We start from the raw sequence: 17,828 nt of genomic DNA, 5'->3' as shown, positions 1-17,828 counted from the left end.
CAGACTTTCCAACAGTATAAGATTGCCAAAAAGCATTGTTACAACAAAGAAATGATCTACCAAACACAAATGTCCCTATTTTTTTTGCTGGGTTTAGTTTTGGTCTGGTTTACATGCAGTAATCTAAATATTATTCAACTCTACAAATGACTGCATGATAGTGTCCAAACCAGAATAGAAGCTGACTGTTAATTTATTTAATCAATAACCTATGCATGCAAGTCAGGTAATTTCTCATGATCTCTGCTTGTATTTGTATCAAAACCTTCACATTTATATGCATCTATAATGATGTTACCATGCAGTACAACGAGGATAAAGGCAGATTGAATGGACATTTTAGTGGATAACACAGTCAGGCTTCAAGTCTTAGAAAGTTTATATCAAATATTTAGTTGGATATCAGGATGCCAACAGCTTACAGTGAACAAACTCTACAATTGGAATGTCTTAGATATATTATTAAAGAATTCCAGTTTAGGTTAATGTATTTTTTTGTTAGATATAAATCAGCAAGAATAACACACTGATATGATCCTTTGCATTAAAGGGATATTTCAGTGTTTTTGAAGTTGAGTTGTATGAGGTACCTAGCAGTAGTAGAGGCATTAGCCTCCAGTGATTTTAGTGAGCATTGCTCCTTTAAGAAGGACTCGCTGGTTGTACCCATAGACTGTAGAAAGAATTGGACAAAGTCTGTGTGATGTCAGTCATCTGCTTACAATAGGTGGACTCAAACAGCTTTTGAAGCAATCCATGGCGGGCTCCGTATTGAAATTGCTGACTCAACTGAACTTTGGATCAACCTAACACAGAGAAGAGCCTGCCCACTGATCTTGACTTCCTGTCAGCTCAGCTAGCACTAAAGCAGTCCTTCTGGAGGTCACTTCTGCCTGTCAAGTTATCTGTCAATCAAATGAGATGCGTCAATCAGTGCCCAGTAGGGGTTTTTCCTAAATTTAATCAAAAAACTGTGGTACAAAAAAATTCACCCCTCTGTACAGTGACAGGACATGACGACATTAGCTAAATTAGTTTATTTCTAGTGTAAAAAACAACATTTTAAACATGTGTTGTGTGCGGGACTTCCGGTGTTCCTGCAGCCAGCCTCAAGTGGACACTTGGGGTATAGCAATTTTTTGCCCCTCCGCATTGGCTTTATTTTTCAGGACTGGAGGAGACCGCTTGGTTGTACCGACCAGGAAACTAGGCTATACAGTGTAACAGATGGTTACAGTTTCTCCACGAAATAAAGTGAGTTTTTGGTAAAAATGGGCCACAAAACAATGTCGGCTCAAATGTATGCACTATCAAAATTTTTTTAAGCATTTTAATTTATACCCAGAAAGCCGCTGTGTTTTTGATACTTATTTGCAATGCAAGAGTACGTCACCTGTAGCCAAATTCTGCATTGCAAAACAATAACGAGCTTCTGAGGTTTCAAATAAAATGCTTCAAAAATTTTTGTTAGTGCATACATTTTAGCCGACATTGTTTTGTGGCCCATTTTTACCAAAAACTCACTAAATTCAGTGGAGAAACTGTACCTATCTGTTACACTGCATAGCCTACCTTCCTTGCCGGTACAACCTTTTTAAAGGAGCAATGCTCACTAAAATCACTGGAGGCTAATGCCACTACTACTGCTAGGTACCTCATACAACTCAACTTTAAAAATACTGAAATATCCCTTAAAGGAAAAGTTTCTCCACATTATGAAAAGAAAGGCACAGGGAAGGAACATCTCTGCAATGTTTTTAATGTTTGATTTTTTTGTTGAGATTTGAAGTGAGTAGATTTCATTATGGATTCAAGTTAATTGTCCAGCAGTGATGATATTTTCATGAGACACAACAGTATCAAAGACACAACAGTGCAAATATGGAGATGTTTAGTTGAACATATAAAACAACTTCACATCAGGATAAACAGGAAGTCATGGATAGAATATATGTCAGCCAGGCCAGAATTAACCTGTATTAGGAGTAAGTGCCTCATAGCTGCTTCACTCTTCCATCCCCTCTGACTAAAATCACAGTGCCTTAATAGTGAATTAATGTTTACACGTACTCCTTAAAGAGTAGAGAAAGTTTTTCCTACAAAAAACATCATCACATCCATTCAGTATCGCTCATTTTCCTGTCAAGCACAATGGGAAGACTTCTAGTTAAAGAAATAAAGATAAATAAATGTGCCAAAATATAAACTTAAGATTCTGATGAGTTTATAGGACTGTCTTGTTTGTGACTGACAGGCTTGAGCTAATTATTGATACATATTTTATATCCAATATGGAACAATGTGGGACTTCTATATAGATTATCTAGTCATTTTGACTTGGCGAGTTTTAATAAATACGTCAAAATATTATTTTAAAATATCAGTCTAACAAATCATTTAATAGCAGGTAATATTTAATTTGATTTTTTCAAACCGTAAGTGATATTGTTTTGTTTTGTTTTTTTTAGATTTAAATGGAAAAAAAGTAAAATGTTCAAATTATTTCACTCAAGAATATACAGAGCTGTGAAAAGTATTTCCCTCTTGCTGGATTTCTTTCTTTTTTGTATATTAACCACACTTAAGTATGGGAGATCATCAAACAAATGTTAATATTAGACAAAGATAACCCGAGTAAATACAACATGCAGTTTTTAAGTGCTGATTTCATTTATTAAGGGCAAAAAGTCATCCAAAGCTTGAGGTCATGAAGTGACGGCCAGGCATTCTCCTTCAGGATTCTCTCACGGATGTCAACTTGGGTCTTTAGATATGGTTCTGGGTTCTTTTGTTACCTCCTGGATCTGGTCTTGGAGTCATTTTGGTTGGCCGGCCACTCCTGGGAAGGTTCACCACTGTTCCAAGTTTTCTCTATTTATGGATAATGGCTCTCACCCTAGTTTAATGATGTCCCAGAGTCTTAGAAATGGCTATGGAGGCTTTTTTCAGACTGAAAGAATTTAGTGACTTCCCTTTGTCTGACAGGTTCTCTGTAAGGGATTTCTAGATCCAGCAGGTCTGGCAGCAATCAAGCCTGTGTGTACCTGGTGAAATTGAACTCAGCTTTCAGAAAAATGTGGTTAAGCACGGTTAATATGTGATTTAATAAAGGGGGATCAATTATGGTAATTATAATTGCCATATTAATAATGATTATTTAAAACTGCATTAAGCATTTACTCGGGTTCTTTGTCTAGTATCAAAATTTGTTTGATACTAGAAAAGGACCCCCACCCCCCCACCCCCACCCACCCACACACACACACACAGAGGCACACACCATCCCCCCACCCCCCAATCAGTTTGGGCACAGTTGGACTGTTGGAGAAGTCTCAAAACCTGGACAAATAAGCCAAAATCCTTTGCATAGATTGGTGCCAATATAATGGATAGGAAAAGGGTTTTGTGTTAGTCTGTGTGTATTGTGCTTGTGTACGGGTTTGCATGTGACCTTTGTTTTTAATTAAAAGATGCTAAGTTGATATACATTGATTCCACTTAAAGCATAGAAAGGAGCAGGTCTTGATAATGAAACAGAGGCTGATGTTTGGTTGGAGCAGTGGAGACTGAAGGTGTTTCATCTTAGGTGGATAGTCCGTGTGAACAGATACAACACAGACTACCTAAGAAGTAGCACAAATAGAGAGTCATTATTGTTGCAAAACTCTACAGCACGTTTTAAAGTCCCTGTTAAGTGAAATCCAAACTTTGTATCTTAACACACTAGATAAGGTTGTTGTAAACATGTGAAAACACCGAGAAAGTTGTTTTCCTCTTTCCTGGCTTGGTTTAATTTAAGCCTGTGACATCACCAGCCTTGATGTGGAATTAACCTGCCCCTTAATGCTACAATGGTATAAAATCACCAGATAGTTTTATTGAAAGTTAAAAGCCAGCCACATGCTGTGTTTTTGTTCATTGTGAGGTTAAATTTCCCAAATCTATATTTTACAGTGGCCTAGATGTCATTTAAAGTAACATATCAGAGAGATTTGTGCCAGAAAACAGTAAATTTAAACCCCAAACCCCTCTGACCCAAGGTCACTGTAAGGTCAATGGGAAGGCAAATTGCTGGAGTGCTTGTCCATTTTTCAGTTGAACCAGATGCAGCAGGAAAAAACCTTACCTGCTGGAGGGATGATTTAATCCGTATTTTTACCTGTCTTTAGTCCTGGATGATTAAAAGAAGCAGACCGTGGCTTTGTCTCTCTCAAAGCAACACCAGTTTAATCCCCATCTGTTTGCGTCACAATGCTAAAATTTAGTATAGTATCTAATTATAGGCATGTTCTAGTCCTGCTAAATCTGTAACAATAAAAGTCTCCAATTCTAATCATCATTGAAGACTTTTATTTTGAAGAGACATTGGGAAATGGGTCGTTTTCAGCAGCATCCTTATCACGAAGACGTCTCATAAACAGGAGAGAGACTTAACTTCACTAAACTCAGAAAACAAGATATAAGGAAGGTTGTAGTGTATTTCTACAGAGTGGGTGTGGCTTTAGCACACTCAACTGACACACCCACACCATCCTAGGGCAGATTTTACTGCCTTATTTTTCATGATTTTGAAGCTTAATTTTATTAACTTAGAGACGTTTTATTCAGAACTGAAATTTGTCCTGGGTGTTCATAGTACACCGGCCTGTCATACAACAAACCAAAAATACAGATTTTTTTTAATCACTTAACAGGGACTTTACAGTGTCGTCTTGAGTTCTGCAACAATAATGACTCCATACATCAATGCTTCACAGCCCTTTTGACTGTGTAAATGAGTCTTGCCTCTCCTTAATTTGCAAGGGCATCCAGAATCTTTTGATGTGTATTAGATACAGAGCCTTGAGTTTGTGAAGTTTACCATCTAACAATCACTTCTTGGGAAGTTTTAGAACAGGCAGATACAGTTTATTTTTGATAACACATGTTGCTATCAAGTGGAAATTGAATTACTGAAACAATCAGTGTTGTAAAGTTAATTTTTTTGATAAATTCTACAGTTTCATACAGAATTCTGACACCATCTTTGTATTAGTTTTTACATTTCTAGCTGCTACTAGCAATGAAACTACGACTGAAGCTTCTTTTACCTTCTGCTGTGCTGCCAGATTCCCAGAACCATTCATCTCGGTGGATTGTTTTTGGCCCACAAATTTCTGATTTGCAGACATGAATCCCACTTTAAACGCTAATGCAAACACTTACTTTACATACAATCTTGCAAGAAAATGCCAAACTGTTCCCTTCCCCTTGCACCATGTCAGTGAAGAAATGGTGCTGATTACTTCCACCAATTATCTGATGCATATTTAACCCAATAGTGTTATTATTTACCTCACATACTGATTGTTTTGTGCTCCAATATTCAGATATGATGAACTAGAAGTGTTAAGTCCCCTCTGAATGACAGAAGAGACATGAGACAATATTGGTCAACAATATTGATATATATTATCGATGTCTGGGTTGTGTGAAATGTAGTTGAATGTGTTGTTACAAAGCATTTATGGAAGTTTGCTACTATAATCTTGTGAAGGTTTTTGGTTTTCTACAAGAGGTGTTAGCAAGCTGCCATTTTTTGTAATCATAGCACTTTTTGTAAATTGAATGCCTTTATTCCTCCAATACCTTTTGTTAAAAGCATCTGTTACAAATGTATAGATGATATATTTAGCTCGTTTAGAGAACAATAACATGTAAATACAATATAAATGTTTTATTTTTACAGGTACAATTTTGACAGTGTTTTTCCTATCGAAGTGTCATTTTTGCTTTACTTGCACAAGTGTTCTGTGTATCTCATTGAGGGGTCTTTAAACAAATAATGTACCTTAAGCACAGACTTGTTTGAAAGAAGGCTATTTCTGACTATACAGCTGGTTTAGGCAAGAGCAATAATGAAGCTTAAATGGAAATTTCTATAGCACTTACTTGTATCACCTTGTCACTTGTTCCCAGAGTCCTCTTTTATCACACGAGGTATGGCTATTAAAAAAACAGACTAATGCTGTAATACAGTTTTAATGAACATAGACATTTTTCAGCGTCTTTCTCCTTCAGTACACTCCCCCAACACTGCGCTGCATTCAGGTTCTGTCGGTCTTCTTTGTGTCTCAGAACCTCTGTCGTTCTTTTAACTTCTGACACAGACTCAACACGTGAGCATAGATTTGATCTTAAAGTCACACAGTGCTGGATCAGGTGAATAATGAGGGTGATCAAGCACTTTTTCTATGTTTTGAATGTCTTGGTCTTGTCTTGGAATCCAGGGCATTCTTTTATCGAGGGATGGGAATCGAGTTGGATTCGAGTTGGTTCAATCTATCGAATTAGGGATGCACGATATTGGATTTTTTTTGTCAGTATCTGATATTTACCTCCGCCAAGGAGGTTATGTGATTGGGAGGGTTTGTTAGTTAGTTTGTTAGCAACATAACTCAGAAACTTATGGACGGATTTTGATGAAATTTTTAGGAAATGTCAGAAATGGCATAAGGAAGAACTGATTAGATTTTGGGAGTGGACCGGATCACCGTCTGGATCCAGGAATCTTTTACAGGATTCTTTACTATTGGGAGATAGGGCTAATGGCGGAGGTCTGCACTCTCTGAGTGCTTTCCTAATAACAGATTCATTTTAGCCGATACCTATATTCAAATCAGTATTTCAGAACTTAGCCTTCTGTAGTTTTAACACATTTTAAATGTGACATATTTTAGCCCTTTAAGACAAGTTTGTATTGGTCTCAGAGGTCCCCAAAACATGCCTGTGAAGTTTGTTGCTGAAAAAAACACTCCAGTATTGGATTTTTGCTCTGTTTCAGCCCTGCTCAGAACAAGCTGTTTCTGTGTCTGCGGCTTTAAATGTGAATGAGCTGTCTGACCCCACCCCTGGCTCCGCCCTCTCAGGAAATGAATGTGGCTTAATGGATTTGGCAGCTGAGAGGAGGATCAGGAGAGGAGGGCAGAACTTTCCTCCAAGCGGGTAGGGCCAACTGAACCTGGGGGCAGGGCTAACTCCCCACATGACATCATGAGGGGAAAATCTGAGAATGGCTTGGTTTACCACACATTTTCTGAATGGTGGAGAAGGGGGGCCGTGTCGATATTTCTGATTCTTGGGGGGGATTGTGGACAGGCCAGGGGCACATAATTTTGCATCATATGTGACCTTTAATATATTACATAAGCGTAGTCTAATTTTTTAGTCGCCATAACTCTTTTGGAAACTGATTCTCCAATTAGCTTTCAACCAGATGCAACCGAGACAATCCATTTCGACTGTGTGACAGAATCCAAATTTCCTCTGGGAGGAATAAAAGTGACTGATCTGACCTGAAGAAAGAAAATCTACACATTAGAGGAAGGGAATCCAGTTTTACAATCTGACTTTAGCTCAAGTCTGAACTGTCCTGACTGGAGAAGATTGAATTTCTCCCTTTTGGCCACCAGAAAACAGGAGACACTCTTCAGTGAGAGACACAGACATTTAGCAATTCATGTCAGACTTCTTTATAAGCTTCAGTGGTACCAGTGAACTTTATTGAATGTGTATGTAAGAAACACTGCAATACTGCAATATATTTTGGTATTGGATCAAGCTGCTAACATACTTCTAAAGCTCCTTAAGGTGCTACAGACCTCTTTTCTAGTACTTAAGTGTATCGTTTGTATCCAATTTAGCTGAACTGTTGGCCTGTGTGTGCCTGGTTGTACTATACAGCTACATATATTTTTATTGTACTGTGACTTTTGTAGGCTTTTTACAGACTTGCCTGTAATATCACAAGACCCACCCACCCCCCTCCTGTGAGTTGTGATATTGGGAAACTGAGTCATTGTGGGAGATTCTCTGAGTGAAGTCACTCTGCAGAGATGAAGACATCAGTGTGGACACTCAGAAACACGACACTATTCAAAATGAGCTGAGAAAGTTCAGAGGCAAACTGCATTCCAGCCATGTTGGTTTTGTTTTCGTTGCATTTCAACAATGCCATTCTGTTACAAAGATGGACTCATCGCTAATCCACAATATTTTATTTCAAATCTCTTTTAATAACTACTGGTGTATTTGTTAAATATAGGCAAAGTAATTCACATAAACATATATATATAAAGGTAAATATATATGTATATGTTTATAGGTTGTGTAAAATAAAAATGAATGCTGCAGCTTTTATCTATTGTTCTTAAAACATTGACATCATCCAAAGAGGCAGATTATTTATTGTCTGGCAGAATAACCTGATTTGATTTACATACCTTGCTGCTATGAGAGAGAAGAGCTGCAGTCGTTAACTCCAGTGTTTTTACACAATGTAATGAAAGTTCAATAAACCTACAAGAAGGATAGATCTGTGTGTCTGATTGGTCATTTCTGAACTCAGTTATGTTCTACAACAAGTGTTATTCCAACAGGAGGAAGCAGCGCACTGTGGAGGGACTACTTTCCTCAGCTGACTTATCGTCACATCAAGCTCTGTTATTTAGAGCAGCATGGCAGTTAAAGGGGACATATTTTACCCCTTCAAGACAAGTTTATATTGGTCTCAGAGGTCCCCAAAACATGTCTGTGAAGTCTGTTGCTGAAAAAAACACTCCAGTATTGAATTTTTGCATGTCTAAAAACCCCTCTGTTTCAGCCCTGCTTAGAATGAGCTGTTTCTGTGCCTGTGGCTTTAAATGTTACTGAGCTGTCTGACTCCACCCCTGACTCCGGCCCTCTCAAGAAATGGATGTGGCTCTCACGATCCTCCTCTCAGCTACAAGCTGATCCTGGATCAGGAAAGGAGGCAGGAACTTTCTTCCAAGCGGGGAGGGCTAACTGAACCCGGGGACAAGCCAGGGACACATTTTTGTTATAAAAACCTGAAAAGGTGATTTCTGCATAATATGTGAGCTTTAATGTAATCTTTGAAATGACCAGTGCATCACTGTTACTCAGATAAGAGGATCAGGCCAACGTGTAAGGATATTCAGTATACACTAGCCAGCCACTTTGTTAGGTATACCTTGCTAGTACTGAGTTGGACCCCCTTTTTGCCTTCACTTAGTTCTTCCTGGCATCATTTCAGCAAGGTGTTGGAAACATTCCTCAGACATTTCGGTGCATATTGTCATGATAGCATCACGTATTTGGTTCAGATTTGTCGCCTGCACATCCATGATGTAAATCTCCCATTTCACCACATCCAAAAGCTGCTCTATTGCAGTGGTTCTCAACTTGTCCAGCCTCAGGACCCACCAGTCTGTCTTAGGACAGATTGCAACCCAAGTTTCCAAAAGATGTTCAACAGCGCATGTTTAGTTGATTGAATATGTTGCAGTTTGGAGCATGATTAGACCAAAACACCTAATATAAAAAACAGGGACAAAACTGACAAATTTCATACCCTCTTTCTGCATCATTATGTTTACATTTTTGTCAAATTTCCAAAGAACTTGTGAAATTACATCATTATCATGGAAAAAGTAGCCATTTATTGCAAGAAGAGGATATAGATTAGTTGAAATATTGATCAAACATTTAAGTTTACCCAATTTCACAGTAAAACAGGGTAAAATAAAAGGTATGGATGCATATCCAATAAAGAATTGAGGATTTTTACCACCATTTTTTTTCAGACACCTAGTTGCAACCCACTAAAGGCTGATCCACAACCCACTTTTGGGTCCCGACCCAACAGTTAAGAACCACTATTCTATTGGATTGAGATGTGGTAACTGTGGAGGCCCGTCTGGCACCAGCAACCATGCCCAGTCAAACTCGCTTAAGTCTCCTTACTTCTCCATTCTGATGCTCGATTTGAATTTCAGTAAGCCATCGTGACCGCGCCTACATGCCCGAATGCATTGCGTTGCCGCCATGTGATTGGCTGGTTGGCTATTTGTATTAACAAGCAAGACAGGTGTACCTAATAAAGTGATCGGTGAGTGTATGTAAGGGTGCATTTTGTTTAAATTAATCTTTATCTCCACCTCTCTCCTACCTATGATCCACTGAGCTCTGAGATTTATCTCAATGCTCTGACTCCAAAGATGTCATCAGTTCATGGAGGAAAGAGAGACCTTGCCAGAGGAGCTGAAAACCAGGATGCAGTTTTTTTCCTGTCAAGTTGTTTTGACTTGCTTCATATGATGCTCATGAAGCATGGGTGTCTTGTTTAACCATAACCTGTTGCCTCAATGTCTTCCTTCTCATGCCTCATTCTTACATTGAGGGTTGTGATTTGAAAGAATCAGGGATGATCAAACCAATAGGAATGGCAAACAATATTTTCAATGGTAGCTTGGTTGGAAGTATTTTTTTTTTTTTATCACACTTTAATGTTTCAGATTATCAAAAAAATGGTAATGGTAATTTAGAAAAGATAACCCAAATAAATACAAAATGCAGTTTTAAATGATGATTTCATTTATTGAGGGAAAATAAACACAAAGAAAACCTACCTGGTCCTATGTGATAAAGTAATTGCCCCCTAAACCTAATAACTGGCTTATCACCCTTGGTGACAACTGCAAGCAAGCGTTTGCCATACCTTCTAATGACTTTTTCACATCACTGTGGAGGAGTATTGGCCCACTCTTCTTTGCAGAGTTGTCTTAATTTAGCCTCATTGAAGGGTTTTGCTTGAGGTTTAAGTCTGGACTTTGACTAGACCAATCCAAACCTTCTTTTTGTTTTTTCAAAGGTCACACATTATGTAATATAGCCTTTTCAGGCATTTCTAGCAAAATTATGTGCCCCTGGCCTGTCCACAATCCCCTCAAGAATCAGAAAATCCATTCCCTCCCCATTCTCTTTCTCCACCTTTCAGAAAATGTGTGCTGAAACAAGCAATTCTCAGATTTTCCCCTCATAACGTCATGTGGAGAGCTAGCCCCGCCCCAAGGTTCTGTTGGCCCCCCGCTTGAAAGAAAGTTCTGCCCCCCTCTCCCGATCCTCCTCTCGGCTGCCAGCTGAGAGGAGGATCAGGAGAACCACATCCATTAAGCCACATCTATTTCCTGAGAGGGGCGGAGTCAGGGGCGGGGTTAGACAGCTCATTAACATTTAAGCCTTTGAAAAGGCTTAGGAAGCTTTTCCAGACTGTTACTGAATTTCTGTCAACGGCGGCATGAAGTGTGGCTTTTTGAGATATTTTCACCTACTCTACTTGTCAGACAGGTTTTATTTAAGGGATTTCTAGACTGATCAGGTCTGGCAGTAATCAGGCCAGGGCGTGGCTTGTGAAATTGTGCCTAGCTTTCAAAAAAATGTGGTTATTCACAGTTGTCTCATGATTAAACAGGGGTTTTTACATTTTCACATAGGGCCAGGTAGGTTTCGGTGGCTTGTTTTTCATAATAATTAAATTGTCATTTAAAACTGCTTTTAGTGGAGTGCAGATGATCGAGTGGTTTAAGGCGCTACCCATGTACTCGGGTGGACGGAGTTCAAATCCAGCCTGTGGCCCCTTACTGCATGTCTCTCCCCATTCTCTTCCCTGTATCCAACACTATCCACTGTCCTTCCTCTGTCAAATAAAGGCATGAAAAAGCCCCAAAATAAATCTTTGTTTAAATCTCTGACTTTGTTTAAGATGCTTCAGGTTATTTTCCCTAGCTCCGATCGGTTCAAGCAAAAATGTTGAAGGGCCTCATATTGCTCTTTGTCGGGGGCCTCTGAATCTCTAAAATCGACCTGGTTGGACACGCATACAGTATGTTTCTTTACAGCCGGAGAAGGCGCCTCGTTGAGCCCCGTCCTCCCTACTGTATAAAGAGTAAACCGAGTTGAACCATCAGAATGAACCTGTTGAACCCGAGTAGAACGCAGAACATACTCCACAACGCTGGGTGGCAGTGTCGCAGCCGTGTGTGAGATAGGTGCCCACCACTGTGCACAGAAGCTTTGAATCTTCAGTCAGCTGCAGACTTCAGACCACATGCACAGTGTCCAGCGCGCAGAATGCCGTCTCCGATCCCCATAACGCGCCTGCTACCTAAAGACTTTTATCCCTCCCTGGATATCGGGATCTGCAGCAGCCCGCTTAACAAACACCTCCACGGCTCCACATTACAAGTCCCCCCATCTCGGTTCCACACAAGAGCCGCTAGTCGGCTCTGGTCCTCTGTGATCCACTGGAAGGAGCTGCACTCTGCACAGCCTGTTGGCTCTGGAGGATTCGGCTCTGTCTACAGGGCTCAATATTTCGGGGAAACTGTTGCTCTCAAGAAGGTGAACAAGTGCAGTAAGAACAAGCTGGCGTCCAGGCAGAGCTTCTGGGCTGAGCTAAACGCAGCACACCTGCGCCACAGGAACATTGTTCGCGTCATCGCTGCGACCACATGCGTACCGGAGGATTTTGGAGATGGCGGCAGCATTGGTACGATAATCATGGAGTTTGTTGGGAATAAAAATCTCCAACAGATCATTAACGACAACGCTGAACCCCTGAAGGAGGACCGCTGGCTCAGGTACTCCACGGACATAGCGCACGGTTTACGATTCCTTCACTCTCACAGCGTTGTCCATCTGGACATAAAACCAGCCAACGTGCTCGTTTCCAGCGAGGATGTCTGCAAAATAGCTGATTTTGGTTGTTCTTTAAAACTGGACCATGGGTGCGAGGTGAGCACCTTGAGCCCTCATTTGAGCCACGTCGGCGGGACGTACACGCACAGAGCCCCGGAGCTGCTGAGAGGTGAGGGGGTGTCTCATAAAGCAGATATCTTCTCTTTCGGGATTACCTTATGGCAGCTGATCACAAGAGAACAACCTTACAGCGGGGAAAGGCAGCACGTGCTTTACGCAGTTGTGGCGCACAACCTGAGGCCGTGTGTCCAGTCCCACCCGGCGTTCCAGTCCGACCTGGGTCAGCTGTGCAAGCGGCTGCTGACCCGGTCCTGGAGCGCAGATGGAAGATGTAGACCGTCTGCTGAGGAGCTGCTGCCTCAGCTGGAGCAGCTGCGCTCCAATCTGTGACTTCATTTTCTAACAAGAGCGGTGGGATTGATTGAACGGACAAGTTTTAGGACCATTTTAGCACTGTACCTCCACCTGTGCCATTTTGAGGACGTGTTTTTAAACAGGATTCATCCTGCTTTGGAGAAAGTATACCTTTTAATGAAACTCTGATTACTGTTATTCATATTTAGTTCCAAGCAAATCTTAAAGTCAAACCTGTTTGGAAATTGTTTTCTAGTGCCTTCACCACTACATGCACCCTTGTTGCACAATAGTTAAATCCCATATGCGGGAAAGTTTTAGTCATTTTGAGGCCCTTTCCCCTTTGCTGAAGGCATTTACAGATTGTGAACTGAATATTTTAAAGTGTTGCTTTTTTAACAAATCCAGATAACTAAAGAAAACCCTCTAATTTTAACCACAAATAGGCAACAGCACTAAGCCAGCACTTAAAAGAGCATTAAAGTCAAACTTACCCCATCTAAATATTTCAACATGTCTCTAGTGCCTGGTGGAATTTCTAAGAAAATGTGCTCTCAGCATCCATTCTTTACATTCTTATTGTAAGCCTTTTTACCACACAGTAATCCACCAAAATATTTTAATACAGCTATGAAGATTTACCGAACTGCAGCTTGTTTGATATAACAGCATGTTGGGGCTTTTAATTAATCAAATCGATTTTGGTAGAACTTTATTTACCCTCTGCCCTCTAATACTCTATTCCAACTGGTGGGCAGGGGGCAAAGCTTCCTATCAAGCCCCCAAAAGATGACTGAATTCAGAAAAAGTCCAGAGACTTAAAGATTTTGTGTTTTTTAGGTAATGTTTTCCTCTTTAAGTCTCCACAGCTGTCAAATAACTCCTCCAAAAAGATCACTGTTCCTGATCGTTTTTATCAAGAATAACAGAGCATTTGATCTGTTCGACAGAAATCCACCTGTTAGCCGTTATTAGGAAGTAAATGCACGATTAACACACTCTCAGCATTTCAGACCTTATTAAATCTGCCGTTTTCTGTATCAGCTTTCCACTTAAAATGTATTTTTTCTGCCTGAGAATTGAAACAAAAGGCCTCTAAGCTGTACATGTGTGTAAGCAATCATGACACAGCATATTAGTATCAAACCTTCTGATGGACAACATGTGAGGCCCAGATATGGAGTCTTTATGGGTGGCTGCAGTCAGGACAAAAGCTAGCCTTGATGCTAATGTAGTGGATGACCCTTACTCTGTTCTCAGCCAGAGATGGGCAACTTTGATTACGTGGAGGCCACATTAATTTTGTTCTCAATGCCAAAGGGCCCAATTGTGACGGTATTTATACTTTTAAACTCAAGTGTGAATATTAATGGTTGATTTAATGAGCTAAACAAATATCTAAATAGAATTGAAGCTACTTTTTCAATGCAGTGAACATGATTGTTATAGTTGGTTCCCAACCCTTTCCCTGCAGGCCCCCCCCTACTTGTATCTAAGAAAAGCTAAGCCCCACCCCCCAGGACCCACTTGGAAAAATTAAACATAAATTTTAATTGTTTTCATTGAGAAAATTACAGCGTAACTCACCTGCATGTTCTTTTTCGAGCCAAAATATGTTTGTAAACTATCCATCAATATGATGGTAAATTAGGGCCACTCTAAGAATTTAAGAAAGAAGAGGATCTGTTCATTTGAGGGGAAAAATTCATAAATTAACAAGGAAAAAAACTTTTTCCATAAAAGTTAGGAATTTACATGGACCAAAACTGTAGAATTTATGAGATTATAAAGTCAAAAACAGCAGATTGCAGCAGTTTTCCTTGCAAAAGTCCTGCAGTTAAAAGATATGTCATGCTCTGACTAATCAGTAAGGAGATAATTGTGATTTTTAGTACATCATCATTACACTATCATTATTATCTGGACTTAGAGGAGACATTTCTGTAAACTTGGCATATCTGACCACTGTTTTCAGTGTGGTCAGATTTACAACATTAAAGTGTAAAAAAAATGTATGACTTTAGGTAAATTTGTGACTTTAAAAACTTAAATGTTTTGATTTTTTAATGTCAAAAGTTACAACTTTTGAACTTGGAAATTTTCTGTACTTTTCTCATGGATTTGTCTTTTTAAACTTAGAAATCATGAGTTTGGTTTCTTGTAAATTCCCATCTCAAGAATTGCCAACTTTTTCCTAAAAAAATGAACAGGTCCTCTTCATGCCTTGTATTTCTAATCCTGATTTTGAAAATATATAATATCCACATGTAATTATGACAGTGTCAGGGCCTAGCACCCCAGTTGCCTGGACCTAAGGTTGGGAGCCAATGTCTTGATGTATTTAACTTGTGTGTCTCTCTGTACTCATGTTGACATGATTTTTAGATGTACATCTCATTATTGGACATCTTAAGGCCTCAGGCGTCTACCTCTGTCTAATGATAAGAACACCCATGCCCACATGTGAGCTATTGCTGATGAAGTGCCAACTTGTGTAGCTCTCAGCAGTAAAGCTGTGATGCCTCAATGTTGCTCGATTTTATTGTGCCATCAAAGACTGGGCCCTAAAAATGTCATCCTGTTTTTGAGGGGAGTTTGGTGCAAAGTTCCTGGAACCATGGTAAAGCTGCTACTAGGAGAGAAACTGTTTTTTTTTTGTTTTAAACATGTCAGTCCTACAATGTCAAATCAAACTTCTTCAACTTAGACTGTTCAAGTTCTTACTCGGATGCAACAATTTATTCAATGGCTGAATGTAAAGATCTATTTATTTGTCATGATGAAATTGTAATATGAGATGTAAGTGTGATAAGTTTTCATTAAAATTATTTTTATACATCATGTCGGCTTACTCAAAGTAAATCCAGTTTTCTTGTACAAATATCACTTATTTTACTTTCCTGACTCAAAACTAAAGACCATTTTTTATTCTTCTGGAATGTAATGAAAGTAGGTTTAAGTCCTGGTTTGGGCTAAGGTATGGAACTGGGTAGGGGTTCACTGATCTCACATTTTTCCAGACCAATTACAAACCAGGGCTGAAGAATTTCAGAAAATAATCTAATAGCTTTTTCCCAACATTTCACAAAAAAATCTAAAATTCTGTTTTCAGTCTGTCATGGTGGGATGCTGAGTTAAATTAATGTGAATAAAAATTATATATTTTTTTTACTGTAGTATCAGGCTGCAACATTAAGAAATTTTAAGCGAAGGGGGTCTGAAGACTTTCTAAATGCACTGTATGTGTGTTCCTGGGCTATGTAGGAATTTATTATAGGTCACTTATTTTAGCCCTTTAAGACAAGTTTATATTGGTCTCAGAAGTCCCCAAAACATGCCTGTGAAGATGTTTGCTTTCCTGATCCTGTGAGGGGGGACTTTTTGAACGGACCCGAGGACCTGGAAAGCGTCATCCATTAAGCCACATCCATTTCCTGAGAGGGGCGGAGTCAGACAACTCATTAACATTTAAAGCCACAGACATAAAAATAGCTCATTCTGAGTAGGGCTGAAACAGAGGTGTTTTTAGACATGCAAAAATCCAATAGGCTACTGGAGTGTTTTTTCAGCAACAAACTTCACAGGCATGTTTTGGGGACCTCTGAGACCAATATAAACTGTCTTGAAGGGGTAAAATATGTGACCTTTAAAACAAACTGGAAGCCATGAAAAACACTGCAGTAGGAGAAATAAAGTCAGACACCTGGCATCACATAATGCATCATCTCCGGTCAAAAATGTATTACTGCTGTATGGCCAAGAGAGTGAAAGAGAGGATGAAGTCTGGGATGTTTTATGGAGCAGTAGTCTGAAACAAACATTTGAAGCTGATTGAGAAGATCAATAACCAGGACTCTGCAAAGGGACACAGCTGAATGTTTACAGTGTGAAAGTTGAAAGATCAGTTCACTTTAAGACCTTTACTGTGACGGTGTTTTAAACATTCTTCATACATCCATTACAATGAAAACCAACAGCTCAGCTGATCTCTTTGGATAGAAAGATAACCATTTATCCACAATGAGAGTCATCTGTTTTTACATCAGGTCAACATTTACAGTGAAATGTGTGAGAATACACTGTAAATTAGTATTACAATGAAACATTCATTTAAAAAAAAATTCTGCCAACAACAACAGCAGACAAATGTTTGACAAATGTTAACACTTTATTTAATTCTAAGAGTCAGCTTTGGTATTATACTAAATACTTGTGAAGATGAAAATTTTGTCATCATCTGAAAATCATTCAGATTGAATGATTTTGATTGATACAATGATTTGAACAGATTTTCCAAAAATGTTATTTTTAGATGTCTTCATAGTTGTGTAGAAGTACACTAATCAATGCATCTTAACAATTAGTCATTGGTACCATATCATGTCCTATCAGTAGGTGATCCACGTTTGACACGTTTGTGGCACCCCCTAGTGGCAGAACCGGGCAATGCAACTTAAACACCAGAGCACCTCCAGTAAATTTGAGCGTTTATGTAAACATCCAAAAGATAAAATACAAAAGTATATGTCTATTCTGTCACTGGTGTATTCTTTACAACCATAACAAATGAGTAGCTCCTTCCTATTTTGGAAAAACCAGCCTCTCTTGTAGCCCATGACATGTGTCTTAAATCACAGTATGTCTGTTAAAACATGCAGTCCTCATCTTCCTTAACATTACTCTACCATCATAGGGGTTAGCTATCTGGACAAATCATCCCGAGAGACAGAGAAGTCATAATTCAACAGTTTTCACAAGCTGAGTGTAACTAGTAAACAAGTTTTATTTAAATACCTAAACTCAGTTTGTTACTGTAATGTCTGAGGATGTGGGACATAGTTGCAACATACATACATATATTCAGATAAACAGTGCCTATAAGAAGTATTCATCCCCTT

At 39.2% G+C, this 17,828-nt stretch overlaps 1 protein-coding gene across 1 annotated transcript; it reads left to right on the top strand.

Annotated features, from left to right (window-relative positions):
• The first annotated feature begins 11,916 nt into the window (after positions 1-11,916).
• mos (v-mos Moloney murine sarcoma viral oncogene homolog) lies at positions 11,917-15,771 on the top strand. Its single transcript, XM_041814815.1, has one exon. It carries the CDS (start codon positions 11,950-11,952, stop codon positions 12,964-12,966), a length of 1,017 nt encoding a protein of 338 aa, XP_041670749.1. The 5' UTR covers positions 11,917-11,949; the 3' UTR covers positions 12,967-15,771.
• Positions 15,772-17,828: the final 2,057 nt, after the last annotated feature.

The sequence above is a fragment of the Cheilinus undulatus genome, linkage group 19 (assembly GCF_018320785.1).
Source record: "Cheilinus undulatus linkage group 19, ASM1832078v1, whole genome shotgun sequence".
Taxonomy (NCBI): domain Eukaryota; kingdom Metazoa; phylum Chordata; class Actinopteri; order Labriformes; family Labridae; genus Cheilinus; species Cheilinus undulatus.
The sequence above is the reverse complement of the archived record's forward strand: the minus strand, read 5'-3'. Positions and strand labels throughout refer to the sequence as shown.